This window comes from Corapipo altera, unplaced genomic scaffold, assembly GCF_003945725.1.
Source record: "Corapipo altera isolate COAL_440 unplaced genomic scaffold, ASM394572v1 0, whole genome shotgun sequence".
Classification (NCBI taxonomy): Eukaryota; Metazoa; Chordata; class Aves; order Passeriformes; family Pipridae; genus Corapipo; species Corapipo altera.
The window spans coordinates 87,946,150-87,974,134 of NW_020884872.1; the positions used below are offsets into that span (position 1 = coordinate 87,946,150).

Genomic DNA, 27,985 nt, shown 5'->3' on the forward strand with positions numbered 1-27,985 from the left:
CCCCACCCCCCCCCCCACCCCCGGAGCAAACTGCAGCCCCCGCGCACTCCCCGCGCATCCCCCGCGCATCCCCCGCTCGCTGCCCCGGGTCCCTCGCGCTCCCGGCAGCGGTTTAAAACCGCCGCGGCGCTCCCGGCCCCGCCCGCTCCTCGCCCGATCGGCTGCCGTGAAATTCCCGGCCCTGCCGAGGCTCTGGGCTGCTGCTGCTCGGGTGCCCCTGAGCTCGGGAACTCCCCCGTACAGCCTGACCTGACCCTCATCCCCGGACGTACCTCGGTCGCCGCTGCTGCCGCCTCGTCGAGCGTGTCTTACAACTTGCTGCGTTGTAAGATGTTGTGTGGGAGAAACCTGGGTAGATGCCGGGGAAAGGAAAGAAATACTTGAAAGACCCAAGGGAAAAAGCTATAGGGCAATGCAAATTTGGCTGCTGTAGCTGTTTATCCCTTGAAAGATGAATGCTCCAGCCCTAGATCACCCAAAAAGACACGAGATTTTAATCCTTGCTCATGCACTGGCCTCTCAAGCAAGCTCTTCTCTGCAGTGCTTTCAGCGTTCAGGCTGTGTGGCTGAATATGTTTCCTGATTTTTCTCTCCTTCTCCTTCCTCTGTCATCCCCCTCAGCTATTCCCCATGTTTTTCATCACTCTCTGTGAAGCAGTGGGAAAGGAGCAGCTCTGTCTGACTGCCTGCGATTATGGGGACTCTTATCTGCAAGCAAAGTCTCTGTTTGCCAGGGGAAAACCTGAGGTTCCTGGGGTTTATGGAGCAGAAAAACATGTGTTAATGCTTTCATGGCTCACTTGTGAAGGAGTCGTAAACTTTGGTGCCCTACTGATGCATGTTTTCCTGCTTGCTCTTTGCTCCCATGGCTTTCCCAGTGAATGGATTCAAGTTTGCTGTTTCCCTTCTCTGTCTAACTTTTCCTGGTAGAGATGGGCAGGAATTGCAGATGATCTCTAAGTTTTAAGAAAACTGTGCTTCAAATCTAGATGCAAACACTGTGAAACCTCTTGCTAAGTCCTGTCAAGGACTGAACTGTTTCAAATCCTAACCTCCTGTGTTTTGGCCTCTGCATCTGTTTCAGTGTTGTTTGACCCTTAGGTGGTTGTTGGGTCCAGTTACTGGGGTTTTATCTTTCTTAGGATCAGATACTTGTGAATTCAAACTGTGCCAATATTTGATGTGGTCTGAGGCACTGCAAAATCAGCCAGATCTTGGGAGAGATGTTGTTATGGCTGCTGAATGCCTTGTCCCAGCTGTAACAGCAGACTGGTATCTGGTGACCAAGGATCAAACTGTGGAACTGTGGGTCATGGAGAACTTGAAGTGTGGCTGAGGAGTAAGGAGGGAGGTTGTGTTAAATGAAGCACAATTACATGAGAACACAGAGATGGACCCAAGGGCAGGAACCAGGGAAAAGATTTGGTGGTGAAAGAGAAGGAGTAATGTTTGTGTGGAAAGACACAGATAAAGTGAAGAACAGAGTACCTGGATATATGAATAGATTTTGAGTTGAGAAGCACCTTTCTGACTGTCTTTGTGTCTGTCTTTGTCTTCCTTATCTTCAAATGGGACTTGCCATATTTCTCCTGGACTTCTCCTGGAGTTGCCACTGGACTGTTTGCTGATACCAGCAACAGCTCAGTGTAAATGCATCACAGACACATGAATCTTGCAGAGCTGCAGAGGAAGATGAGCTCTTCTTAGGAGTCACTGCCTTCAGAGTGAAGCAGCCAAAATATTTTATGAGTTGTCCCTGGTCTTCCCAATCCCTGTCAACTCTTTTCTTTGCATCTCCACATAAGCATCACCTTTTGTCTAGTGCCTCGAGCATGTCTTGTGCTTCGTTCCTCAGAAGAGACCCAGCAGTCTCCAAAGCTGTGGGGCAGAGTGGCTCAAAGGCTCCCATTTGCTAGATGAGCCCTCTGTATGCCCAGAGGGAGCAGGAGAAGTCTCGGATCAAGTCATGATCTGGGGCTTGGAAGGGTGGTTTCTTCTTTGGATTAGAGCTCACTTATCCCAGTAGATGTGGTATAATGTGTTTAGTGGTCTCTCACTGGTTTCTGGTTGTATTTCTGAATGCATTTTGCAGGTGACTGCAAGGTCTTTTATGCATAGCCGTTTCTCTTTTGAACAGGGGACAACTTCATCCACAGTAGCCCTCATTCCCTAGTCAAACAGAATGACAAAATCAACTAGGTTGGAAAAGATGTCTGAGATCATCAAGTCCAACCTTTGACCTAACACCACCTTGTCTACTAGACCACGGCACTAAGTGTCACATACAGTCTCTTCTTAAATACCTCCAGGGACAGTGAATTCACCACCTCTCCGGGCAGCACATTCCAATCTCTGTAAAAAATTTCTTCCTAATGTCTAACCTAAACCTTCTCTGGCACAGCTTAACACTGTGCCCTCTTGTCCTACTGCTGGTTACCTGGGAGAAAAGACCAACCCCCACCTCGCTACACCCTCCTTTCAGGTAGTTGTAGAGAGTAATGAGGTCTCCCCTGAGCCCCCTTTTCTCCAGGCTAAACAGCCTCAGCTCCGTCAGCCTCTCCTCATAGGTCTTGTACTCCAGTTCCTTCACCAGCCTCATTGCCCTTCCTTAGACTTGCTCCAGCACCTCAATATCCTTCCTAAACTGAGGGGCCTAGAACTGGGCACAGTACTTGAGGTGTGGCCTCACCAGAGCTGAGTACAGGGGAAGAATCACTTCCCTGGTCCTGCTGGCCACACTGTTCCTGATACAAGCCAGGATGCCATTGGCCTTCTTGGCCACCTGGGCACACTGCTGGCTCATGTTCAGCTTCCTGTCAATCCAAACTCCCAGGTCCCTTTCTGCCTGGCTGCTCTCCAGCCACTCTCTTCCCAGCCTGCAGCGCTGCATGGGGTTGTTGTGGCCAAAGTGCAGGACCTGGCACTTGGTCTTGTTAAACATCATACCATTGGCTTCAGCACATTTATCTGGCCTGCACAGGTTTATTGCCTTTGTGGGGTGCTTTGGCCCTTTGCAGGCTTCAGAGGAGCAGCTGGGCGAAGTAGCTCTGTCTGTTGGGGACTGGGAGAGCAGGGAAAAGGTCTCTGGCAGAGAAGAAAGGACAGGGCAGGAGAAGAGGGACAGAGGGATGCTGTGCCAGCAGAAGGGAGAGCCCAAAGCAGAGGGTAAGTTACATCCTTTCAGCCTCTTGATACTGAAAAGTCTTACTGTCATAGTGATACTGCTTGGACAACAGAGCCAATGGGGGTTCAGGAGATACCAGACAGAAAGGTGTTTTGCTCTTCTTTGTCCAGCCTGATGTTTTTGGGAGAGCCAAGGGTTGGTGGAGGGGGTTGTGGACAGGAGGTTGTGTTTGTCTCTCCCTCTTTCCCCAGCCTCCTCTGTGATGGAGGGTCCCTTCCCCAACAACCCCTGGAGTTGGAAAGGGGACTTGTTTGGAAAGACTAAGGCAGGAGTCCATTAAATTCTAATTATAGTGATATTATAAGTACTTTGATGCGTAAATGATGTTCTGATGTTGCCCAGTGAAGCTGTGGCTGCTCCATCTCTGGAAGGGTTTGAGCCCAGGTTGGATGGAGCTTTGAGCAACCTGGTCTAGTGGAAGGTGTCCCTGTCCATGGCAGGAAGGTTGGAACTAGATGATCTTTAAGGTCCTTTCCAACCCAAACCATTTTGTGATTCTATGATGAAACTGAAAACACCTTTTCTTTGCTTCTGGGGTAGAATCCAGGGTGAATTATTTAAGCATTCAGAAGATCAAGGCCAGGTGATGTTTGATACATGAGAGAAACTGGATGCTGCATGTATCAAGTAGCCGGTGCTATGGGTAAACAGGTCTGTCCTGCAGAGACTGTGGGTTCACCACATCCTGTTATGGCTACCATGTACCAAAACCCATGGGAAGTGCAAGGGAAATCCCAAATAGCAGGTGACTGTCTGGGGAGGAAGAAATGTGAACTAAAGGAAACACTAGAAAAGCTGGGATTGTTCAGGCTAGAGAAGGTTTAAGGGGAGGCATTGACATGTGAATACATGAAATATGTAACAGAGGAAAAGTTTAAGCCGTTTGCTATATCCAGCATAAACAGGACATGAAATAACATCCTTAGATTGTACCACAAGAGACCAGATATTGGGGAAAAAACCCTCAGCTTTTAATAGAGAAGCTAGTTAGGACTAGTTTAGCCTGTCTTGAGGGATGGTGGGATCTCCATCACTGGCAATTTTATGAGGGATATAGTAATACCTAGATTTAATAACTGACATGCTGCTGCAGCCAGACAGATGATGTGGGCAAGGATCTCCATAATCTCTTTTGCTGTCAAACCCTGTGTGCTCATAGATAAATATTGATGTGTGAGCCTTGTGCCCACACCCAGGAATGCGAGTAACAAACCTCATGGCCCTCTGACAGCAAAACTAATGGTTTAGTCCAGTGTTCTGAGTTCCTATTGCTGAAGAAAAAGAGCTGAGTGAGATTGGATGCTGTGTTTCGATGATAGGGGAACTCATGTTTTTAGGGATCCTTATAGGAGGTTACAAATACTGCAACCCCGTGGCATGTGACAACCTTCTGGTAAGAGCTCTGAAGGTTCAAATATATTCAGAAGATGTGGCTGTTGTAACTTGGTAATTGCTGGGTTTATGCCAGGTGCACTTTAGGCCAGCTGATGAAACCAGCTGGATCAGCTGTCATCTGCATCACTCACAGATGGCATAATGCCCATACCCCCCCAGCTGTGCTCTGGGAATTCAAGAGCAGGATCACCATCTTGCCACACGAGATCAATTTTTTACGAAGTGGTGACCTACTGGTGCCAGGATCTGGTACTGCTGAGTTTCTAGGGATGGCTTGACCCCATCATATCCAAGAGTGTGTGATTCCCCCTGACTGTCCTGGATGGGGAGACACATCTGTCTGAGGAAGGCATTCAGGACATGGCACACTTAACACTGCTTAATTAGTAGTGGTCCAAACTGAAACACCTTTTTGTTTCATTTTCATCCTCTCTCCTTGCACTCCAGCTACCAATAGGCTAGAGCATTTGGAAGGAGTACCAAGGGTGCGTTGTTTCTGTTTTAACTTGTGTTCCATGTCTCTGATTTATTCATGCCTTCTGCAAATGGGTCAGTTTTTTAGATATGTCATTCTGCAAGGATTTGTCCACTGATTTCTGTAGAGACACACTGGGATCTGAGTTATTTGCAAACACTTTATGTGTGCATTTCATTCATGTGTATAGTGCAGCATACTGTTCATTCTTCTTATTATTATTACGTGAGAAAAATCAGAGAAATTTGGAGTAGTAAGCTGGGACTTTGCAGCAGATGTCCCTGGATTTGAACATGGTTGGTACAGACTCAAGGATGTGATGGCACTTATTAATGCAACAGAAAAACCTCTCTGACTGACTTTGTACTCTAAAGAACTGTATAATGGAGCTTCTTTGCGTGTCCACACAAGACTTTTTTTCTAAATCTTTCCTTGCAGATTTGATAGTGCCCTGCTGAGTGAAACACTCTTCCCTGGCACTATGTGCTATTTGCTTCACTGTAACTACATTTGTTGCTATTTACCACCAAGTTCTTTGTTTAAAATTATGATTACGAGTAGATCTCCCACATGTATATCTTTACAGCTAGTCTTTCTATCCTTGAATACCTGTGCCAGGTAAAGTTATTTCAGCTAGGAAATAATTTTTTCTTAAGGGATCAGTCTCTGCAGTGTTGCAGTTTTGCCAGGATAAGAGAGCTGTGTACCCGAGGGGATTTTAGTGCGTTTTCTATATGAGGTAGTTAAATTGATGGCACGTTTCAAACAGGTCACAGTGATGTTGAATAATTCCCATGGCTAAGCCTAGGCTCAGGTTCATCTGACATAATTTTAAAGTCTGCATGGAATGCTTAAATTAATGAATTCATTTCCCAGAGCTCCCTATATAGCCAAAAGGAGGCAGAGGTTTCCTCAGGGGTGATTCAGAGCATGTAAGTTATAACCAGGAGCACCACTGACTACTGAGGGGATTTGCAATGTCTGTCCTTCTCTGTTAGGCATCTCAGTTTGGTATATAAAATTAGGTGGGGTGTCCTCAGCATTGTTTCTTGCTGGTCTCAGCATCCTCTTGGGGAAACTTCCTCCCTGTTTTCTGGTATGGAAAGGTTACCCAACAGGAAAGGGGGGCTACAGTCTCCCCGTAAAACTTGTGGTCTTGTTTCAGGAGGAAGATGAGATAACACCTCAGATGGAGGCCAGTTCCACCAGCTTCAAAAAGCTTAAGTTTGGGAAGCTGAAGGTGGTACGTCGGCGCTTGCTGCAGAGGTATGAGCACCAGCCCTTCATCTCCTGCCTGGCTGGGTTCTACAGCTGCCGGTGGAAGCGGTACCAGCGCCAAAGGACTGAGCCTGGGAAGTGTTGCTGCAAGATGGTAAATTAGCTCATAACCAGTACAGACATGGATTTCTGTAAAGGGCCAAGGCAGTCCAAGCAGACAAGTGTTGATGTCATGCAATCCCAGCCCAACATCATTTGGAGCCCACTGAGATCTGTCGTGCTGTTAAATTTTGTACTGAGTGCTTCATGAATTTCTGTGTTTCCGTGGCAAGCTTGTTTTATATGTGCCACCATGCAGCTACCAAATGTGTGGTGGCAGGGAAGGACTTTGCACCAAACCCTCCTGTCTAGTGAAACATCTCAGAGCCATGGAATCAATTTAAAGAAGTAACATTAGGGGTGAGTGTGCAGTAAGAATTGCAAAGACAACTGCTGCACAGTACAATTAAAATCCTGTTCATTTGGGAAGTTACGAGTTTTCCCTAAAAACAAGTGCCTCTGAGTACACTTTTGAGGACATTCCCCTGGTCACAAGGGACAGGGAGGGAATTCCTCTCTATATTTACTTCAGTTAGAATTCTAACACCAACCCACATATTTTAGGGACAGCCTAAAAGTACCTGCCATTTGCTCTGATTGCTTTGGGGTAGTCAAGGCTCTGACCACTTGTCCTTCCTCTCCCTCTCCAGCGGGAATGCCTGTTTTTCCCATTGCTCATTGGAGCTTTCTGCTTTTCTCTCATCTTTCTATACACGTGGGGTGAAGGGAAAAATGACTACAACAACTTTGACTGGTAAGTACCTCTTTTCCTCCTCTCCCACCCCTTGGGCAGGTCACCAGGATGACTGGGAAGAGATGAGCACCCTCCCCAGTATCTGTGCTGCAACAGGGCACTTTAGCCATGAAGCAAAGATCTGGCATTTTAAACTCTTGGTTACAGCATCCAAATTTAATGTCCAGAGACTTCAGAGGCTCTGCCTTTTGCTTGGCTACAATTTTTAGGTGTAAGTGTGAATTTGGAAGAAAGGGGAGAATCATCATCCCAAAAATTGTGAGTGAAAGAGACTAAATGACTCTTTCCTTTCCTTCTCTGAGTCCCTTTCTCCCCCGCCCCCTCATTCCACCTGAAGAAATGTAATGGCTGGAATTTGAGGCATTGCACCAGCTAGCTTGCTGGAAGAGAATTCCATGTTCCCAGACTCAAAAGTAAGAAATAATCATCAGAGATTTATGCATGTCCTTTCCTTCTGTATTACGTAGGCAACAGTTATGCAAATCTGCCCTCTAAAACTAAATTAAAGCTGCTCAAATATTATGGGAAGGAAAGGTATAATAAGGTATACTAGTCTGGTGGTTAATGCAATCAGGAATTTTGGGAAGGAGGCTCTGAATCACTTTTGCATGTGACGTGGTAGGTTATCCCTCCCTCTTTCTTTGTTTCATTGCTTTGAAAATTTCAGAATTTCAAGGAACAGGGCTGTCAGTCTCCTCCAGTCCATATGCTAACCACAAACATTATTACAATATTTTATTGCTTTCTAGGTATAACTATGGGAATCTGGGCTTCTGGTTTCTCTGGTCTCTTGTTATCCTTATAGTGGCTTCAATCTTGTTCACATACATCTCACTGTTACTGGTAAGTAGTGCTTGTTGTAAGCTGACCTTGACTTGTAGTCCTAAAAAGTAAACAGACCAAAGCTCAGTCTAGCCCACCATATGATCCTGAGACCATGGATGCCTGGGGAAGATTTGGAACACAGTGATTGTTTATGGTGCTTTCTCCCCATATCCACCTGCAGATGACCTATTTTAGCTCAGGGGTCTCTGAGCCAGTTATAGTTTCTGAGACTTCTTTTGATGATTTGCCTTTGATAAATGTGTCCAATCTTTCCTTGAACACAAGGAAAGCTGAGCCAGCAGTGGCTGGATTTAGATTTAGGGGAAGCTAAAAATTGTTGCTTTGGCAGCAGGGAAGTATGGGGCTCTGAGTCATTGAGTGGTGGTGATACGTCATCACAGCTGAGTTATTCTTCTAATCCTGGGGAAAAGGGTTCTTTAGAGGAAAAAGAATGTTATCACTGAATCTACCTTGACTCACTCTGCTTTGCTGGAGGGTTTTCTCCAGGTAGAGACTATAGACATGGTCACAAAATGCTGCTGAAGTTTATGCTGAAAGAGGTTCCTGAAATCTTCACTGTTCCAAATCCTATTAAATTTTCTCTTCAGTTCTAATCTGCTGTCTGCTTTGTTTACTGAAAACATATCAAACCCAAACTTTCCCTAAAATTTCTATCTACTCATCCCTTTCCTTTGTCCTTTCCCTCATAAGGAATCTCCCAAATAAAGACAGATCTGCACCTGTGTTTCTACCTTCTGCATCCAGAACTATAGGGTAAGAAATCAGTTTAACTCCAGATACTGGAGTCCACATTCAGTCTCATGCCTGCTCCAACTTTTATTTTGAAATGCCAGGTGCTGAGAGTGAGGTTATGGCTTTGTCTCACCTCTGTGACCAAGACAACCACCTTTTATCATTCATTCCTGCTGTTCTTACCCATTCTCTGATGTGTCATCATATAGTCAGTCTGTAAATTGCTCATGACAGGGAATGTCTTTTGGCTTTGTCCATGCAGTGCCTAACACGAATGGTTTCTGGGGTTCTTTGTCCCTACTGAAGTACAAGTAAATAGTGGTTTTATTCTAGTGCTAGCAATAACCCCCCCCAAAGTGATAAATAGGACAGCTGCTTGGCCATGCCCACAGCAATCAATAACATCACAAAAGATGTGGACTAACTGAGCTCTGAGTAGGATAAACAAGAACAATTCCTTACAAGGATTTTGTAACACTCTGGTGGCTCTGGAGCTCAGGGATTATTATTTAGGAAAGCCTACCTGCTTTTCCAGTGGTCATGGAATAGTGTGGGTGGTTTGATGGTTACAATGCTACTTTGGGCGACTTGGAGCTTTGACAGAGATGATCATGTGACAGAGATGCATCTGAGATTGTACCTCAGCAGGTTGTGGATCTGGAGTCAACCTCTGGAACATACCAAACCCCATAGCACTGAAACTGGCTTCACATGATTTCCTGGGCTTGAGTAGCCTGAAGACCCCTGGGGCTGGTGTGTCAACCTGGTCATGTTCTGTCTGGATCCAAACAACAGCCAATGTCTGAGCAGTGGACTTTCTTAGAGGAGTTTCATGTCTTTGTCAGGGTCAATGTGATGACCGCAAACTGTCAGGGCAGGTGATTGGCAAAGTAAAGTCAGAAAGGAAGATGGAAGTTATGAAGTGAAACTAGTGTCCTGCATGGCTTAGGTCAGTCCTGGTCTCACTCTTTATTTTGTAGATATATCCTCTTTCTCTCCTCAAGCCTCTCAGTTCTGTCTAATGCGGCTGACAACATTTGCCTTCCTCAGAAGGGTGAGCATGGATAAACCTGAAAGAATACAAATAGTCTGGATGGTATCAGACAACAGGAGAAACACTTGAAGATGTTTCTCTGCTCTGAGGACAACCTCTGCAGTGAAGTTCCATTTTCTCCTAGATTTCATGAAACTGTTAAGTGATCCAGCCAAAGCTGTTTGGTGTTTCTAAGGGCACTTGCCCTGATCGATTGCATCACCATGCCACCGTGTCTTATGTGGCAAGACTGCTGCATACATCAGTGTTGAGTAGTGGTGTTGGGAGGCATGAGGCTGTTCCTTGAATAGGATTAGGTCTTGAAGGAAAGGGAAATGAGGAAAGTCATCGCTGCCATAATTTATGCTCCCACTGTCTCCAAGCGTGAAGGGTATTGTAGCAGCTGTGGCTGGACAATGCTCGTTGCAGCAGGGCTCTTTTAGAGAAGGACTCTACCAGGAATCCACCCCTCCACCACTGTTTGCAGAGCTTTCCCTTCACTGAAGGCTTTGATGGACCACCCAGCAAAACACTGGGAACCTCACAGGCTAGTAAGTGTAACTCAGCCCTTCCATTTCTAAATAAATCTGTCAGCATGGGCACTATATGATAGCTGGATTGATCTAATATGTTTCAAATAACTGATAGCCAAATAGGTTGCTGCCACAATGAATTATATTCCAAGTTCTGGTTGAACAATGTTGGATGGAGACTATCCCCACACTTGTTGCAGGAGGGACTGGAGACCTTCACCTAGGCAATATTTTCTTGTGGTGTTTTGCATGAGCAGCCTGTCACATCTGAAAACTGAGCACCCTGATGCCTTTGTTGGAGCAGAAAGATTTTATAGCAACCAGTGGCTGGTCTGGTTTTGTTTGTAAACACCATACCCTTTTTCTTAATGATGGCACCCAGCCGCAGCCCAGATGCCTGCTTCCATAACCTTATTGTGAACCTCTGAAGCATATATGCTTCTGACCACCAGCCACAAGTGGCTGAAGAAAGTGCTGCACAAACTAGCACTAGCTGTCTGTACAGAGATGGTCTCCATCCACATGCATCATTGTCATTTTTTCAGACAATCGATTTTAATTAATTCAATTGTTCAATCACTCCCCAAGACAATTTTCTCATCCCCATTAGGGCTAAAAGGTTAAGTTGAGGGGTCTAATTACAGAACCATTCATGCTCAGCAGAGAAGAGAAATCTTTTCTTGTTCAGACTTTCGAACACCAACAGATAGCATTTTCCTCTTTGCAGTTCAACCATGTTTGTTCTAAGGGTGGTGGGGAGGTGACTTGTGAATGTACAAAGTATAGGGGCTCAGATGTGTTGTGGCCTCTCCATTCATAGACTGAGAGAACTCAAATTGACACCGAAATCCAAAAAGTGACTTCAGACTTCCATCCCTCAGAGACTAAGGTACCAGACAAGTTCTGAGTTGCTGTATTTTTTGCCAAAAAGTGAATGTAAGGTCCTGAATCCAGCTGTTGTGAATATCTGAGTGAGCAGCTGTTTCAGGTGAGGCGAGTGTTTAAGTGCCTGCCTCCATGTCCTTGTTCGTCAACAAGGTTCTTCACCGAGAGAGTGGTTGGGCGCTGGAACAGGCTCCCCAGGGAAGTGGTCTCAGCACCAAGCCTGACAGAGTGCCCTGAGTTCAAGAAGTGTCTGGACAATGCTCTCAGGCACACGATGTGATCCTATACGGAGGCAGAATATGGACTTCGATGATCCTTGTGGTCCCTTCAATCTCAGAATATTCTAAGTGTTTGGCTTTTTACTGTACGCAAGGACCAGGTCTTTGTGTAACATTGCTTGCAGAAAAGGAACAAAGGGTCTTTTTTCTTTATTTTTTTCCCCCCGAAATAGCTTATTTAAATAGAGATAACTTAAGATCTCTAGCAGTATTTCAGTTCTCTCTGAACTGCTCCCACTGTTACTCATCATATACTGGGTATAGGATTCCATTAAAGGAACTCAGTGTGTTAGGAATCACTTAAAGGCTGATCTGTACTCATTGCTGAGTTTATCATAGAACCATAAAATGGTCTGGGTTGGAAGGGACCTTCAAGATTATCTAGTTTGCACCCCCCTATCATGAGCAGGAACACCTTCCATTAGACCAGGTTGCTCAAAGCCCCATCCAGCCTGGACTTATATCTTCCTTCAAATCAGCATGATCCTGGAAAGAGAGTGTGTTTGTAGATGGGTGGGAAACAACTTACATTCCTTTGCAGTTACATTTCTGGAGAGAAGATCCTCTTCCCCTAAGTCTATACATCCTGTTTTCATACAATCCCACTATCCTAAGGTCTGGAGCGAGTTGCATCATAAATGATCCTCCTCGATGGAGCACTGATGTCTACTAACTGGTAGTTTTCTTTAAGCCCTGATATCTGGTGATACTGGTCCCCAAATTATCCTTTACAGTGGTCAGGAAGCTCGCCCCAGGCATTCAGACTCCTGAACATAGACCTGTGCATTTTCACAGTAGCAAAGTGCTTCTCCTGGTGAAATTCATGTCCAGGTTCATTGGTTGCTTAGGTCTGGAACAATGTGAAGAAACTCCATCAGAGCCATGGACTGACTTACCTCATCCTTGGCTTCTTGGTGTTCAAGGTATCTTGGGTTGTCCCCTGTCTTGGTTGGGGTTTGCACTATGCATTACAGGAACCCCTCCCAAGGGCTCCAACTTCCCATCAGAGGGAAGGAACATGCCAACTACCAAAAACTGGAGTCATTTAATCTCCAAGATAATTTTCTCTGATCTGAGGTGTGCCTGTCTCTTGCATTCCTTCTGGTTACTGGGGGAGCATTGCCTTGTTTGCTGTCTGCTCTGTATTTTTGTGCTGCTTTGGATGCATTTCTTATTCCCTGGCCTCTCTCTCATGGTTGATATACCTCTAATCACAACCAATGCACAGAAAATAATCAGGGTTAGTGCTGTATTGGTTTATACAATAGCTGTTGACCGTGGACATCATTCCTCTTTCATAGTCTGTACTCACAAAGAAAAATCATTGAAAGTGAGTACCCCAAAGTGCCCAATTATCTGTTAACCATGAAAAAGTCTTTGATACTGCAGGTCAGCCTTGACACGTGCTTAGCCATTTCAGAAGTGTTTTTACTGTAGCAATAAACATTTCTCTGCATGCACCTGTCCTGCATACAGCTTTGACATTGTGCAGGAAGGCCTAGTGTAAAGTAACTTCCCAATGCAAAAATAATTCCAGAAGTACCTCACTGAACACACGTCATCCTCTTCCCCCAGGATGCATACAATTTCTTCTTGATTTCCCAGGTCCTCGCGATGTGTTTGCTTGCAGAAGGTCAGCAGCTGTACCTGCACTGGAGTCACAAGGTGGGGAGAGTCAAGGCTTTCTGGTAACTCGAATCTGCGCTTTAAATTAATTGAGTCTGTGGTATTTCTTAGCATGAAAACCCTCTTATACTATGGAAGAGAAGGAAGTGAGGGAAGAGGTTAATCTTATGAGGATTTAGATGTCCAGAAGAATGATATCTCCACCTGAGCTGATCACTCAAATTCCTTTTTCACTCAGTAGAGGGAAATGAATCCTCTGAGGATGCAATTCATCCAGCTGGTCATAGGCACCTAAATTAAGATGGGATGAATCACGCTCAAAGAATCTTTTTTCCCCACTGACTCTAAAAGGTGCCTGCAGTGACTCATTCAGGTGAAGATGTCTATATTTGAAACATCTACATATGGTAACATGAAGTCAAAAGCGAAGTTTCCAGGAGAAGCACAGCATGATTTTCTGTAGCAGGCCCCAGCAACAGTGAAAAAAGTGTCTGCTCTCTATACAGAAGAGAAATACGTCTTTTCTGAAGCATCCTGGTGCCTCATGCCTTTTGGTCTTTGGATGGTTCCCTGGAAGTGTTCAAGGCCAGGCTGGATGGGGCCTAAGCAATCTGATCTAGTGGGTGGCATCCCTACCATGGTTGGAGCTAGATGATCCAACCCAAACGGTAGAATTCTCTAATTCTCTAATTCTATTCTACGGTTTGGGAAATGCCACCTGGAGTTTTGAAGGCACAAAAATAAATCCTCAGAGATTTGTTCCTGCAAAGTTACATCTTAGAATCATCATCCTTAAGCAATTCTTGGGGCTATGTAAGGCATCCATATCAACTGAGAGAGGCATATTCCATCATACTGCAAGCAGGAATGGATCACCTCTGGAAATTCCTCTTTATCCAATGATTATAGAGGGAGTCCTGAGGGCTGGCTTAGTTGGATAACCAACTCTTGAGATCAGTCTTGCCATACAGAAAAAACAATGATAGCATTGTTGGTCTAGTTTTAGTCCCATTGAATCTCTCTGAACTGGGGAAGTCAATCTCATGCATCCTAAACAATTTACCAAGCTGCTTAAATTAGCCTGTGACTCAGATGGATGGCACACCCTGTGCAGAAATGCTGAAGCTGATTTATGACTCCTTTGTGTCCCCAGATTGGTACATTTCTTGTTCTGGGCTTCTCTATCGCATGCCTCTTTGCATTAGCTGTACTCTGGGGAGATCACTGGAAAACTGTCCGCCTGTCATTCCAGGTAAGAGGAGTTGGGAGGTCTGTTTGAAAGAACAATGTGTGAATAGAAATATTTTGTGAAAATTCATAGAAGATATTCTGTAGGAGATATTCTGGTGGGTGTTTTTCACATTGGTTTTCCTGTCAGGGTATGTGGTTCTGAGTAAACTTTTATTATGACTTAACATTTCCTACTGGGAGAAAGGAAACCAAGACCTGAGGCTGAGTTTCAAGCTATGTGTCTCAGTTTGGGAAGTCATAGCCTTTTTTTTTTATTTTATTTTTTTTAAATTGTTGTTTTTTATTATTTTTGTTTGGTTGTTTGGTTTTGGTTGTTTGTTTGTGGGAGGGGTTGGTTGTTTGTTTTTTACTTTGGTTTGGTTTGGTATTTTTCCCCCCTGTTTCAGCTGTTCAGGGCAGGTAAATCAGACCCCTTTGGCTGGTAGAGTTACTGGAGCAAGAACTTTCTCTCTCATCAGATTCTGCCACTACAGCAGATTTAGCATTAGCACAATTTCAGTCTTTTGTGACTCAGAAGAGCTTCATCTCCTGGGGCAGGACAGCACTGAGCTTTTAGGGAGCAGGTGGAGAGTGCTGGTGTCAGGTGGGACAACGTGCTGGATGCAGGAGGTCAGAGTGCTTGGTTGATGCCTCCACAACTCCCACCAGATCTGAAGATGGAGGCAAGAGCTGCCCAGTGCTGTTCAGTATCTGAACATTCAGGTCCCCACTTGTATTCAGAAGGAAGAAGTACGTAGCCTTTGACTATACAGCTGCTTTGCAGAATCCAAACCACTCTACAATTCTATGATTCCATGTTATTTGGGTCTGTTACCTCTCCCTATGGGGCTTAGTGCTTGTGAAGGCTGGAAGAGCAATGCAAATAGACTGGAAGAGGAACCAAAGATGTGATGTTTGTAGGGTGTGGTTAATTGCACATTCCTGCTCTATAGAGTTTGCTAACCATTGGTCTATGCAGTGGCAAAGGTCATGAGAAACCATCAGCTTCTCCTCCCGCTGACAGACACCAGGGGATGTGGATGAGGAAGAGACATAAGAGCCTTTGGGTTCCCCACAAGTGCTGTTTATTTCAGGTGTCCATGCCCTTTGAGATGGCCTCCAACTGCTGTTCCCAAAGGACATGAAACTCTTGTAGATGCTGTGTCATATCCATTAGCCCTGCAAATCTATCTCATGTATTCTGGACATCTCAGATGGCACCTCTGTTTGTGCAATTGAATCCTGCTTCTGGTTGAGAGCTATTGGTATCAAGTGTCTGAGGCAGACAGTATCGCATGCAATAACATGTCTCAATGACTGATGCTTTTTTCCAACCTTTCCAGCTTAGAGAATCAGCATCAGGACTAAGCAAGAGGAAAGACTTGCATCTAGATAGTTTTTTCCCTAGCACATACCTTAATAGCTTTCAGTTCTAGCTGGAACTTTCACTGCAGGGCTCTGATGAGCATGAGAAAATGAGGGACTGGTTTCTTGCTCAGATATGCCTAGTTTTATGAAAAGTGTCATACCAACAACCATTCAGAGTCTGTACAAAAACTATTGCTGCTTGGTTTCCAACTCTATTCATGCATTCATGATAACCACAGAAGTGATCCTTAGCTTATGATCTTCTTGTTTTATCTTTAGAAGTAAAGAAATCAAATCTAATGACTATATAATATATCTGCTTCTCTTATGCTACAATAGTTAGTTTCATACAAATGTAAATACCACAGTTTATCACTCAGGTTTGTTGACATCAGTTTAACAATTTAACTGCAGTGTGGTGTGGAGATAACTATTACCTGGATGAGATTGGATTGGACTAGTTTAGATTGGGTTAAAATGGAAGATGTTCACAGATTATGGCACAACAGTAATGGCAATCATGTCCTCATGGATGGGGATAGTCGTGTCCCCTTCAGCTGACTTAGAAGAAAGGAAAGCAGTAAGAAGCATTCCTCAGCCTAAGGAGCACTCCCCTCTGGCCTGGCCAGGGCCACAGTCTCTCCTCCAAATTCTGAGTATTTGGTGGATCCAACACAGGTGTGAGAGAGTGGTTGAACTGCTGGTATCTGCAGCAGGAGCCCATCCAGGTGTAGGGCTGTAACTATGCTGGGGTTTGTTTCCATGTGTCTCCACGGTTCATCCTTTGACTAAAATGCTTTTCTCTTCTTGCCAGATCACAGCTCCCTATCTCCACATAGGGGCCATCGCCATCATGGTCCTCCTGTCCTGGCCCGTGGCTGTTCATGCCATCAGAGCAGATAAGAAAGGTAGAGCAGTTCTGCTTCCTGCTCCCTGTATGACCACAAATGTATATCAGCATGGGAAAAGAGGTGTTCAGGAGCCCTTTCCTCCCACACCTGCTCTCCATTGGAGGAGACTTTTAAATTCTGCATATTCCAGGGAAATTAGCAGGGCTGGGGCTTGGGCTGTGCACTGTCCTGTTTCTGTCCCAGTGCATTAATGGTTTGCATACCCCCTTGCACAGTTTTGCCCTATACCGAGGCAATAACCTGTCTTTAGACAGAGGAGATTAGCAGAAGCAGCCATGTTCTGAGTGATGTGTGAAAATCTGTTTAGCCCTCTGCAGGAGAAAGCTGCCAGTGGCAGCTCTCTTGGCTGATTTTTGGTTGCTGTACACAGCTTAGCTGTGTCAGAAGAGATCTCCAGTCCAGTCAGTCAAACCAATTCAGATCAGCATATCTCAGGAGAAGCCAGCTGAGATAGGGGAAAGAGCTTTTTGATCAATTCCTAGCGTTATGGGAAGTTCCTGTCCACCTCTAGGAAGTATGACCATATGTTGTAAGGACAAAGCCAGATGCCAGGAACAACTGCAGAAGAGCCTGACTCTGGGACTGGTTGTTTTTCTCTGATCTTGTCTTTCCATATAGCCAAAACTGTCTACATGATACCCATCTGCAGATGTTATTTGCAATAAAAATCACAGACATAATGGACTGGTGAAAGAATTTTTTCCAGTCCAGTATTTTTATTACTGAACTACAGCTGGGGACAATATGCAGGGATCCTAGACATTACGTAGCATCATGCCTGATGTACTCCTAGCTCAATCATCATCTTAGTGCAAGCTCAGATTCCTTCAGAGCCATTGGCACAAGGTGCAGAGAGGTGGTGGTACCCATTCAGGAAAGACGTGTTGGTGCATAGGTGCTTGTTTGTTGGAGAAACTGTTTTGGTTCCTGAAGTGAAGGGTCTCTGGGACTCTTGGGCAATGTGTTAACAGACTCCAGAGAAGACCATAGGTAATGAATTGGCAAGTTTCTGAGGTGCATCCATGATCTTAGAGTCTGTAGGATTCTCCAGGTCACACACAGGAGGTCACTATCAACAATGTGAATAAACCAGGGAAGTATTTACCATAAGGAGATGTAACATAATTGAAGGAGAAATGTTCCTCCTCTTCTTCAGTATGAATGAAACTTCAATATGGTGCTTGTTCTTATCTGAGCAAGAAAAAAATTAGCATCCTTCTGTTGAGGATTGTTTTTCTAGAGATGGAGGATATTTCACTGCACCACCTCTAAAGAAAAAGAAATTAAGGCCATGTCTTGCTGTAAGGCATAGTGAGATGTAATTAAAGCATAAAACCTGCAGTCCTGACTTAGCCTGTGTCCTTGCTTTGACCAGTTTGTTTTCCTGGTTTGCATTGTTTGGAGAGAAAGTGAAAGTTAGGGGAAGAAGGGATGGAAAAAGGGATGGGACAAATAGCCATTTAGCTGCAGGGTTGTATTAAAAGTCAGGTTGCAAGGCAGACTCATACGTTACCTTGTGTATTAACTCTAGCCTTCCTCCTTCAAATTCTTTCAGTTATTCAGGTGATAATTATTGGTCCATACCTGGCTATCCTTCTCTTTCTTTTCTTGATACCTCTGGGGATGTACTCTCCTTGCATCAGAGAGATGGGAACACTTGGACCAAAGCCAGCCCTCATTGGACACCGTGGAGCACCAATGGTAGGTCTGGAGAAGCTGTTTTTTGTAATTTCTTCCTCCTGTGTCCTGATACCTTCATCATCATCTTCTGTTGTTTGGGTTTTTTTTTCCCGCATGAAATCTGTAGAGGGTGGAAGGGGAGACATGTCTGGCTGGGACTACATACCAAAGGCATCACTCACTGCATGGGTTTGTTTACAAGGATAATGCTGTTCCTGAGGGACACGGCGAGGCTTGATGGGGCCCTGAGCAACCTGGTTTAGTGGGAGGTGTCTCTGCCCATGACGGGGGTTGGAATGGGATGATATTCAAGGTCCCTTCCAACCCAAACCATTCTATGATTCTACAACAAGATGGGTTTGGCTAAAGTGAAGAAAACAAACAGTAGATTAACAATATAATGATGCTCCCTTAATAAAAGCCAGAGGTGTTACAAAAAGACAGATAGTACTTACAGAGTCCTCCAGAGTGTGTTTGAAAATGATCCGCTCACGCACTTTTTTTTTTCAGCTAGCACCAGAAAACACTGAGATGTCATTTCAGAAGACAATTGAGCATGGTGGGGATGGTCTTGAGACAGATGTCACCATTAGGTGAGGGGAAAACATTGCATCTCACAGAACATATGCTGCTTCTTCTAAGAGTTTGCTTTGGAGATAGGCAGCTCCAGGCAATTAGGATTTACTGATGGCTGAGACAGGGCCCTTCAGTTGGCATGTGATGGCAGGGCTGTAGGGTATGGTTGTTATCAGACAAGTCAATAAACTGCGGCTATTGATTTAGCAATCATTATTTCTACAGTATATTTTACATGCTTGACAGAGTATAAAAAGTCCCTACTCTAGTCTGACTTCCAGGTCACAATGGAGGTTGTATCAGGTCTACAAACCAACAGAAAATTGTGTTCAGACTTGTGACAGCATTGTCCTAATTATTAGATCTTTGATTGCCTTTGTTTGGTGGACTCATTGCCATGAACTGCTAACACTCTGTGCATGATGAGCAGTTTCCAGACGCTGAATGGGAAAAACACTGACGCTTAGATGCTGTACCTATCTAGACCTTTCTATAAGAGAAAATTTTGCATTTCCATCACTGTCTACTTAGATTTCAGTCCTCTGAAAACCATAGAAACACTTTGATGTCAACAAAAAGAGATTTCAACCATGAGTCACTATCGATTTTTTGTGGGGGTTGGCTGCCACAAAGCCCAAAGGTCACCATCTCCATGTTGCTCCTAAGGAACTGAGGCACAGACAGGTCACCTAGCAGTATTTAAGCTGAAAATAAACTGGTGTTTTGATCCTCAGCCTTCCTCCCCATCGCACCCTCTGCACTGAGGGAGGCCATACTGCTGCATTCATGGTGGCTCACATATTCTTCTGACCTGGAATGAGTCTGCTCATGCTGTGAACGAAGCTGCACCCCAGGTGACCTGAACTCTTGCTCTTCAACAGCTATGATGGGGTTCCTTTCCTCATGCATGACGACACCTTGAAGAGGACAACTAACATCAAAGAGGTCTACCCTAATGACACTGATCAAAATGCTGCTTTATTCTCCTGGGATACCCTGCAGAAGTTGAATGCTGGAACATGGTTCCTTAAGGTAAGTGTCATAAAGGGCTAGAAACATTCAAGGTCAGGTTGGATTGGGCTCTGAGCAGCCTGATCCAGTTGAAAATGTTGGACTGGATGAGCTCTAAAGGTCTTTTCCAATCCAAACGATACTGTGATTCTATGACTATCGCCAGCTGGATGTAAAAGAGACACCAGATGCCTATTACTTAACAGCATCAGTGTTAAAGGAGGGATGTTTGTTCCAAAACTCAGAGAAGTCAGTAGAAATCCTTCAGTTTGGGTCTCTGCTTTTTCCAGTGTGCCTTTAGGCTTAGGAGACCTACAACAATTGGCTGGTTGGTGTTCTTGTGTCACCTTATCATGGTAGCAGCAGAATTCATGGGCTGAGGGGAGAAGAAAAAAGCTACCTGTGTAATGTGCTGTGCATAATATTAAGAGCTAGCAAGGTGGGACAGAGAAGCATGGTAGAGCTATCTGTGAGCCATGCAATTTAGGTCCCAGAAGCAGTGTCATCACAGCCTGGGTTGATTTCCTCCATTTCTTATGTAGAAGAGATAAGCAAAATAAAATATCCCCACCTGTTGAGGATCGATATCAAACCTTTTCCCTCTTAGAAATATGAGGTTTTTACATACAGCTGAATCCCAGAGCAAACTGCCTGATTGATTTCCTTTTTTTCTGGTATCTCTTTATTTCTAGGACAAACCATTTCCATTCATGGGCTCACTGTCAAAGGCAGATCAAAACCAGGCAATTAATCAGTCCATTTACAAGCTAAGTGATTTCTTGCGCCTTGCAGACAGTCACGATAAACTTGTGATATTTGATCTCTACCGCCCTCCAGAGAAACATCCTTACAGGAACTTGTGGATCAGTAGAACCCTGGAAGTCATTCTCAAGGAGTCAGGGATTAGACCCCATCTGGTAGGGTGACCTCACTCCATATCTCTTTTTCTTGCTCTCCAAATTGGGATCTTGGGGTCATACCTTGCATGACTTCACCTGCATAAAGTTGGCCCCTTGCATTTCTCTTGTTTTAAAAGGCATTATTTGGAGTATATTCCTGCTATTAGCTCCTCATCAGGTACAAAATGGTCTAACTCTCCAGACAGTAAAAGGAAATACGGCAGTTTATATACCAGCTGATGCTGGTATATAGCCCCCAAACAGCACCCTTTCATAATTGTAATAATTGTCAGTCTACTCCCTGTTACCCATGCTTGTTTTATATATTGCATAAAAACTTCTGGCTTAAATTAAAATACAGAATTGGAATTGGGAACCTTTATTGCCTTCATCCTTCTGGCAGTGGATGAATGCTAGACTCATGTGAATCAGGTTACATACCCTTTGATGTCCAGGGAGTTATGCTGATCTGTATCTGCTGAAGATTTTTTCTTCCATGCTGGAAGAATGAAAGAACAGAATATTTTCTGTTGCCTTTTCATAAACCAAAGCTGTCCTTTCATTCATTTCCAACACCGCATCTTTTGTTGGGCTGTGTGAAACGTACTCACTGATTACCAATTGATAAGCAAGGAACACTGGATATTTATTTCTTGATGAAAATATCTTGCAAGTTTTAACCCTGCGTACAAATGTTCTTTCTTTGATCGTTTGGAGAAACATGTCATTTGATAGGCTGGGTTAAGCCCCTTAAGATGTTATCTTTACAGTAGGGAATATTAGGGGCATGAATTCTTCTGCTGAGAGTTCACTGGTTCCTCCTGTTGCCTGCAGGTCCTATGGTTGAATAACAACATGAGGTCCTTTGTTCAATCTGTTGCTCCTGGATTTCAGCACACGATGGGCAGTAAGGCACCAGTTGAAGACCTCTTAAAGAACAACATTGTCAAACTCAATCTGGTCTACACTGATATGTCCGCTGAAGATATTCGGTAGGTTTCAGGCCCAACTATTGTCTTTGGACTGCAGCTGGACTATGTTTACCTCATGCGTGGGGAAATGTCTCCCTCCAGTGACTGGTTCCAGAATCTATAGAATTTTGTAAAGCGGTCCTTTAGGTCGAGTGGCCATCTCTGGTGTATTTTAGGGGTGACAAACTTCTACTGTTGGCTAAGAGGTGGCACATGTAATTACTCCTCTTGCCCTCAATTCCATATTGACCAGGATCTGAGGATCAGTCTCCTAATTTCTTGTCTTTCTGTTCATGCCATCCTCAGTCCCACCAACACTGAATTGTGGAGAATGAACAACTATTCAATCTCCCATGGCTCTTCCACAAACATCAGTGTAAATGCATAATGCTGTGGTGAGAGACCATCAACCTCTTGTTGCTGGCGTTTTGGAGATGTCATTTCTTGTCTCCATTAATACCAGTACTCTGTTGTATGTGAGACACTGAAAATGTCATTTCTACAATTGAAGGCTCTACATTCATTACAGGAGTTTTCAAAATGTTTATCTCACATGGGAAAAAAACACCAGAAATCACCAGAAACCCCCCAGCTTTACCTGTCCAGCTCTGCTTTTCTAAATAGGATTTTTTTTCTCTTTCCAATGCACAGACCCATTGAAAAACAAGTTGGAATGAAGAAGAATCTTCATTACTCTAATCCTTTGGATGAGAGTAAAGTTCATGCTTTCTTGGTTATAATTGGCACAGGATCTAAACCCATAGAATCATGTAATGGTTTGGGTTGGAAGGGACCTTAATCATCTAGTTCCAACCCCTTTGCCATGGGCAGGGACACCTTCCACTAGACCAAGTTACTCAGAGCCCCATCCAGGCCTTGAACACCTCCAGGGATGGAGGTTTCCAGAACCTCTCTGGACAACCTGTTCCAGTGCTTCATCACCCTCACAGTCAAGAATTTCTTCCTAAAGTCTGATCTAAACCTCCTCTCCTTCAGCTTAAAGCCATTCTCCCTTGTCTTGTTACTCCATGCCCTTGCCAAAAGTCCCTTTCCAGCTCTCTTGTAGCCCCTTTAGGTACTAGAGGGCTGTTCTGAGGTCTCCTCAGAGCCTTCTCTTTTCCAGGCTGAAAGGCTGAAAAAAATCCTAGGTAGATCCATTTGGGTAAACTCTGGGTAGATCCTAGGTAGATTTATGAATGCTGGTATTGATGATACATTATTTTACCATTATAGTAAGAATGAACTTACTTCATATTAAGTTTCAATAGCTTATAAGAACTTGAGAAATTATGAGTTCATGCAGCAAACATAACAAACTTGAGTGGCAGCTTCAAGGTGGTTTTGAACACCCTATGGGGAGATTATAGAATAACAGAATAATTTAGATTTAAAAGACCTCTAAGGTCATCGAGGCCACCCATTATCCCAGTATTGCCAAACCCTCCCTAAACCATGTCCCTAGCTGCAACATATACACATTTTTTAAGTAATGGTGATGATTTCACCACTTCCCTGGGCAGCCCATTAGAATGCTTGCTAACCCTTTCCTGATATCTAATCTAAACCTTCCCTGGTGAAGCTTGAGGCCATTTCCTCTATTGCTTGTTACTTAGAAGATGAGACCAACACCAACCTGGCTACAGCCTCCTGTAAAAACACATCATTACACTGATTCATATGGCAGAAGGGTTAGAAAGTTTTGACCTTTTGGGCATTTTATCTGCATTTGTTTACATTTGTTTACAGCAATTCAGCTATTTTGTATCAACCAATTGTTAATGATTAATTATTGGCTGGTTGGCTTTCCTTTATGTTCCTTATCTAGGTCCTAAAGTAAGCATTTCCTATAGAAAATTACAACAATTTCCCGTCATCTTCTTGAATGTCCTTGAGTAAGCCCAAAAGAAGTACTAACCTCCTTGCTTAACGAAGGTTGTTGCCTTTTGGTCTTCTAAAGGAAATACGCCGAGGCAAACATCACAACCAACTTCTATGTGGTCAATGAGCCATGGCTTTTCTCCCTGGCATGGTGCTCGGGGGCACACTCTGTGACCACCAACGCTGTCCACTTGCTGAAGAATCTGAGCCAGCCACTCTTCCTCATGGTAAGTGAAACTCTTCTCTGTCCCGGGAGTGGGAAGTAGGGTTGGGATGTTCATAATCCTTCTTTGCTGGGAGGAATTTTCACATAATTTTTATATTTGTTATTTTGCCTTGGGCAACCTGAAGGACTAGGAAGCACCTGGGCCAGTGGTCTCACCAGAGTCCTTACAGCCTAAGGACTTTGAACTGGCTTCGCACTCCTGAAGTAGATTTTACAGTGCTCCCATCCAGAGAACTGCACCGTTTCAGTCCATTCTAAGGTTGGGTGGAGGTCCAGTTCAAGAATGAATCTTCAGATGCTCTTAGACTTAGAGCAGGAGCCACCCCAGACCCTCTGTGGAGTTCAGGAAAGGGCAGTTTTGCCAGAGAAAATGAGATGTCACCAGTTGATGTTACTGTTGGGGGGAAACAGAGAGAAGTACAGGGCCTGCCTGTACAAACAAGAGGTCCCTGTTATATTCACTGTGATATAGTACCATCTTCTTGGCTACACAATAGACCTGCTTTTATGAAGAATGATGATTTGGCACCAACATCCAGTGGTGAGTGGCCACTTCAAAATGGCACAAAATGCTTTGATCACCCAAGAGGTGTTACTGCACATGCAAACCAATCAGCTGAATGACCATATTTGAGCAGCAGAAAAAGCTTGAATAACTTTCTTTTGCATATCTTATGGTCCTTGGTGCTGGAACACAACCTCTGTTGTTTTCTTCCAGACTCCAAAGCAGTACAACATCATGTGGATCCTGACAGATCTGACCTCTCTGCTCCTCATCTCACTCATCTTTGCTCTGCACTGGTAAGTACTGACCATCCTAAACTGATCTTTTGCTCTAGGTGGAGGTAAGGAGGGATGCTTTCAGTTGACCTGAAGAGTTAAAACTACTCTTGAGAACATTAGCTTTCCCTTCTGGAAATAGGAGAAAGCCCTGAAAGTCCCCCCAAACCTCTCTGCTTCTCCTGCTTGCTCTCATTTTCCCTTTCCATTTTGGTATCTCAGGCATTGTTCCCCCTCAGGATTCAGTGGAGAAGTGGTGGATTTGTGGTAGCAACATGAACCAGTTATCAAAGCTGATGGACTGAGAAAGGAACTGATTATTATTACTAGTTAGACAATATTTCATTGGACTAATTTGCAAGGAAAGCTCTCTGTTAATATTTGAGTGCTCCATGTCTCTCGGTCTGCATATGCCAGAGCCTCTGAGGAAATCCATCCTCCCAGATGAAAATATCTGTGTCACACACACATTTTGTTTCCTTCCACTCTGCCAAAAATAATCAGGAAATCTGGGGTTCATGGAACAGGCTCACTCCAGCAGGTCATGTTGTCCTGCTGGATGTTCTGCTCTGCCACAGTTGTATGAGAAATGTGCCTATGCTCTCATCCCAGTAGTGCCCAAGGAAAGCAGGACATGCTGGGCTCAGCTCTTCAGCTAGCTGGCTGTTGGTGGGTGGAAGGATCAGAGCAGCCAGTCCAGGTGAGCCTTTTTTGCAGGGTGCTGGCAGCACAACTGTGCTCCAGGTGACAGCAAGCAAAAGGTTTGGGAAGCTCCTGCGTGAGCAGTCTGGATTGCTGTTAACTGTGACTTGCTTTGGCACAGGAAAATGTTGGAGTGCTAATATTGCTCTGGATGATGAAGAAATGAATTAGTAGCCGTTTTACAAAGTGATGAACTAGCAGCTGTACAAGCATGTTTGTTGGGCATCCAGGCTTTTTCCTTCCCAAGGCAAAGTGGCTCCCTCCCTTCCTTCCTCTCTTACACTACTCTGTTCTCCTCAGGTCTTGCTTTAGCAGCTTTCACCTTGTTTTCAAGGCTGCACATTGGCTTACCATCACCCCTGTAAAACATCAGCACCACCATTAGACCTTCCCATGCCTGTCTCCTCCAGGCTTGTGTTCATGTTATGTGTGCATTTCCCAGACCCCGTGGATGCTTCTGGTCCAACCAACAAGGCTTGCTAGCCTTGCAGCAAGGGCATTCCCAACCCTGCTGGGACAGAAGGGCCATCAGCAGTGCCTCAGTGCCCTGCATGGTCTCCTTTGTCAAGTTTATGAACACACCAAAATCATGATTTTTAAATTTCCCTGGCTGTTTAACACCCATTGGCTGCAAACATTTCTGGGGCTTTTGAGCTCTTAAATCTTTCTGAGAAAACAGAGTTAATCACAAAATTGCCTTCAAAATGTTGTTGCACCCATGAAGTGTGGATGCTTAGACATCAGTCGTGCACTGGAGTCCTTTCTCGGTAAGGACATGAGAAAATCCAAAAATACCTGCACTCACAAAGTAGGAAAATGGTGTCCACCACAGCAGGGATCTGTGAGGAAAACCACAGCGAGCAGTGGCCTGACCCAGGTGCTTTTCCCCATGCAGGTGGCGAGAGCGGAATTTCTTGTGCTGTGCCCAGGAGAGTAACCCGGTGCTAGAGAGCGGCACCTACAACAAGTTCAGGACAGGTGAGCAGGGCAAGGAAAGCAGTTGCATCCTGCACAGGGTGGTCTCTGTGGGGGCACTGGCATCCTGGTGGTTGGGTTGGTGATACTATGATGAAGGATGCATTCTGGGTTATCTCAGCCTCAGATGTAGGTGGCAGGATTCCGTGTTCAAATCCCTGAGCAGCTCAGTCCAACTGGTCCTGCTTCAAGCAGTGGTTGGGTCATACGCCTCCAGATGTCCCCACCAATACTCATTGCTCTATGCAGCTGTGAAAAGAGACCCTGGAGGCACTCAGCATTCCTGGTTCTGCAAGGCAGGGTGGGATTGGCTGAGGACTCTCCAATGCACCATGTTTCTGCACTCATGGAGCTATCATCCAGGCAAAATGACCCAACCTGGGCTGCACGCATTTTCAGCCAGGTTCTATTTGCTCATGATGGCTGTCAAAGCAAATGCAGTTGTATTGGTAGCTCATTGTGTCCCTTTTTCCAGAGCTCAGTGACATGCCTGCCGTCCTGGCCTGACATGGGCAGAGAGGGGACGTGGACCTGACATCCCAATGAGACTGGGTAGACCAGCTATGGGGGGCTCAGATCTACCTGATGAGGAGGAACCATTTGCCTTCGTGCCTCTGCTGGAGATGAGCACCAGCCCACCTCTCCTACAGCTTTTCTCAGATTCCTGTGCCTGGCAGGGATCCCTGGGGTGTAGGAGAGCACGGATGGAGCTGCAGCCATGAAGAAACTGTGCGCCATGGTGAGATGCAGCAACTACACGGGAGCCACTATTTACCCCTGAGACCACTGGCGTCCCATAGGGCAATCATTCCTGCCGTGTGTAAGCCTTCATTTCCACAGCTGTGTTTAACACATGCTGCAAACATCTGAGCATCCTGCAGTTCTCCTCATTCACAGCTGCTCAGGTTTCTCCTACCAGATCAGCCTCTTCTCCACACACTACCTCCCTCCCTCTCTCCCTCCTTGCAGGTCTCCTCCTCCCCCAAGAGCACACTCGCCCCACCACGATGGTCAGGTGCTGCTGCCTGGGTTAATAATATCTGTACCTTTCTGTAATGCAGGCAGAGGCAGCTTTGGTTTTCCTTTTCCTCATTCTGGCCCTGCCATAGACCCTAACAAGACAGTCTCTTCCCCTTGGCTGTGGGTGAGGGCATAACTTTACCATCGGGCTGAAGGACTTCTTGGTGCCTTGGCCAGGTAGCTACTGAGACTATGACACACCACTTTTGTTCAGAAAGATTGAGCTGCATGTGAACTGGTCCCACCAAGTATCCTGTTTGGTTTTCCTTTGGGAAGGCCTGTATACCTGTACAACACCCCAGGATTTATTTGGATTTTCATTTCTCCCAGGGGCTGCTGCCACACAGTGGGGAGGGGGGTCCATGCCCTGCTCTGTAAGGGGGATGTAAGCATCTCTCAGGTTTAAGCCATAACTTTCTACTTGAACAGATAATAAGGATACATTTTTTGTAAATTGCAAGTGCTGTTTTAAATACATTTTAACTCTCCTATCCTGTTCTGTTCTTATTTTGGCAAACTGGGAAAGAAAATAGTAGTCTTTACTGGATTCAGGCTATAGACAATTTCTCACACATGAGCCTTTTGTTAAATAAAGTTATTACAAGTGAATTGTGACAGGGAAACATTAGGTTTCAGAGTTATCTGTGCTGAGAAGCACTCAAACCTTTCCAAGTTGCAATTTTGGAGTATTTTGGAGGCT

At 44.8% G+C, this 27,985-nt stretch overlaps 1 protein-coding gene across 2 annotated transcripts; it reads left to right on the plus strand.

The window, feature by feature from the left end:
* Positions 1–105: 105 nt before the first annotated feature.
* Positions 106–27,776, plus strand: GDPD4 (glycerophosphodiester phosphodiesterase domain containing 4). 2 transcript variants are annotated; one of them, XM_027669138.1, is made up of 16 exons: positions 106–325; positions 6,220–6,426; positions 7,022–7,125; positions 7,875–7,968; positions 13,038–13,097; positions 14,212–14,310; positions 16,471–16,564; positions 18,123–18,268; positions 18,758–18,840; positions 19,705–19,855; positions 20,527–20,751; positions 21,568–21,725; positions 23,662–23,809; positions 24,527–24,609; positions 26,186–26,268; positions 26,741–27,776. In XM_027669138.1, the coding sequence occupies exons 2-16, from the start codon at positions 6,244–6,246 to the stop codon at positions 26,770–26,772; spliced, it is 1,743 nt and encodes a 580-aa protein (XP_027524939.1). In that variant the 5' UTR covers positions 106–325; positions 6,220–6,243; the 3' UTR covers positions 26,773–27,776. The 2 variants fall into 2 exon arrangements, with proteins under 2 accessions (XP_027524939.1, XP_027525013.1); XM_027669212.1 differs by lacking the exon at positions 13,038–13,097.
* Positions 27,777–27,985: the final 209 nt, after the last annotated feature.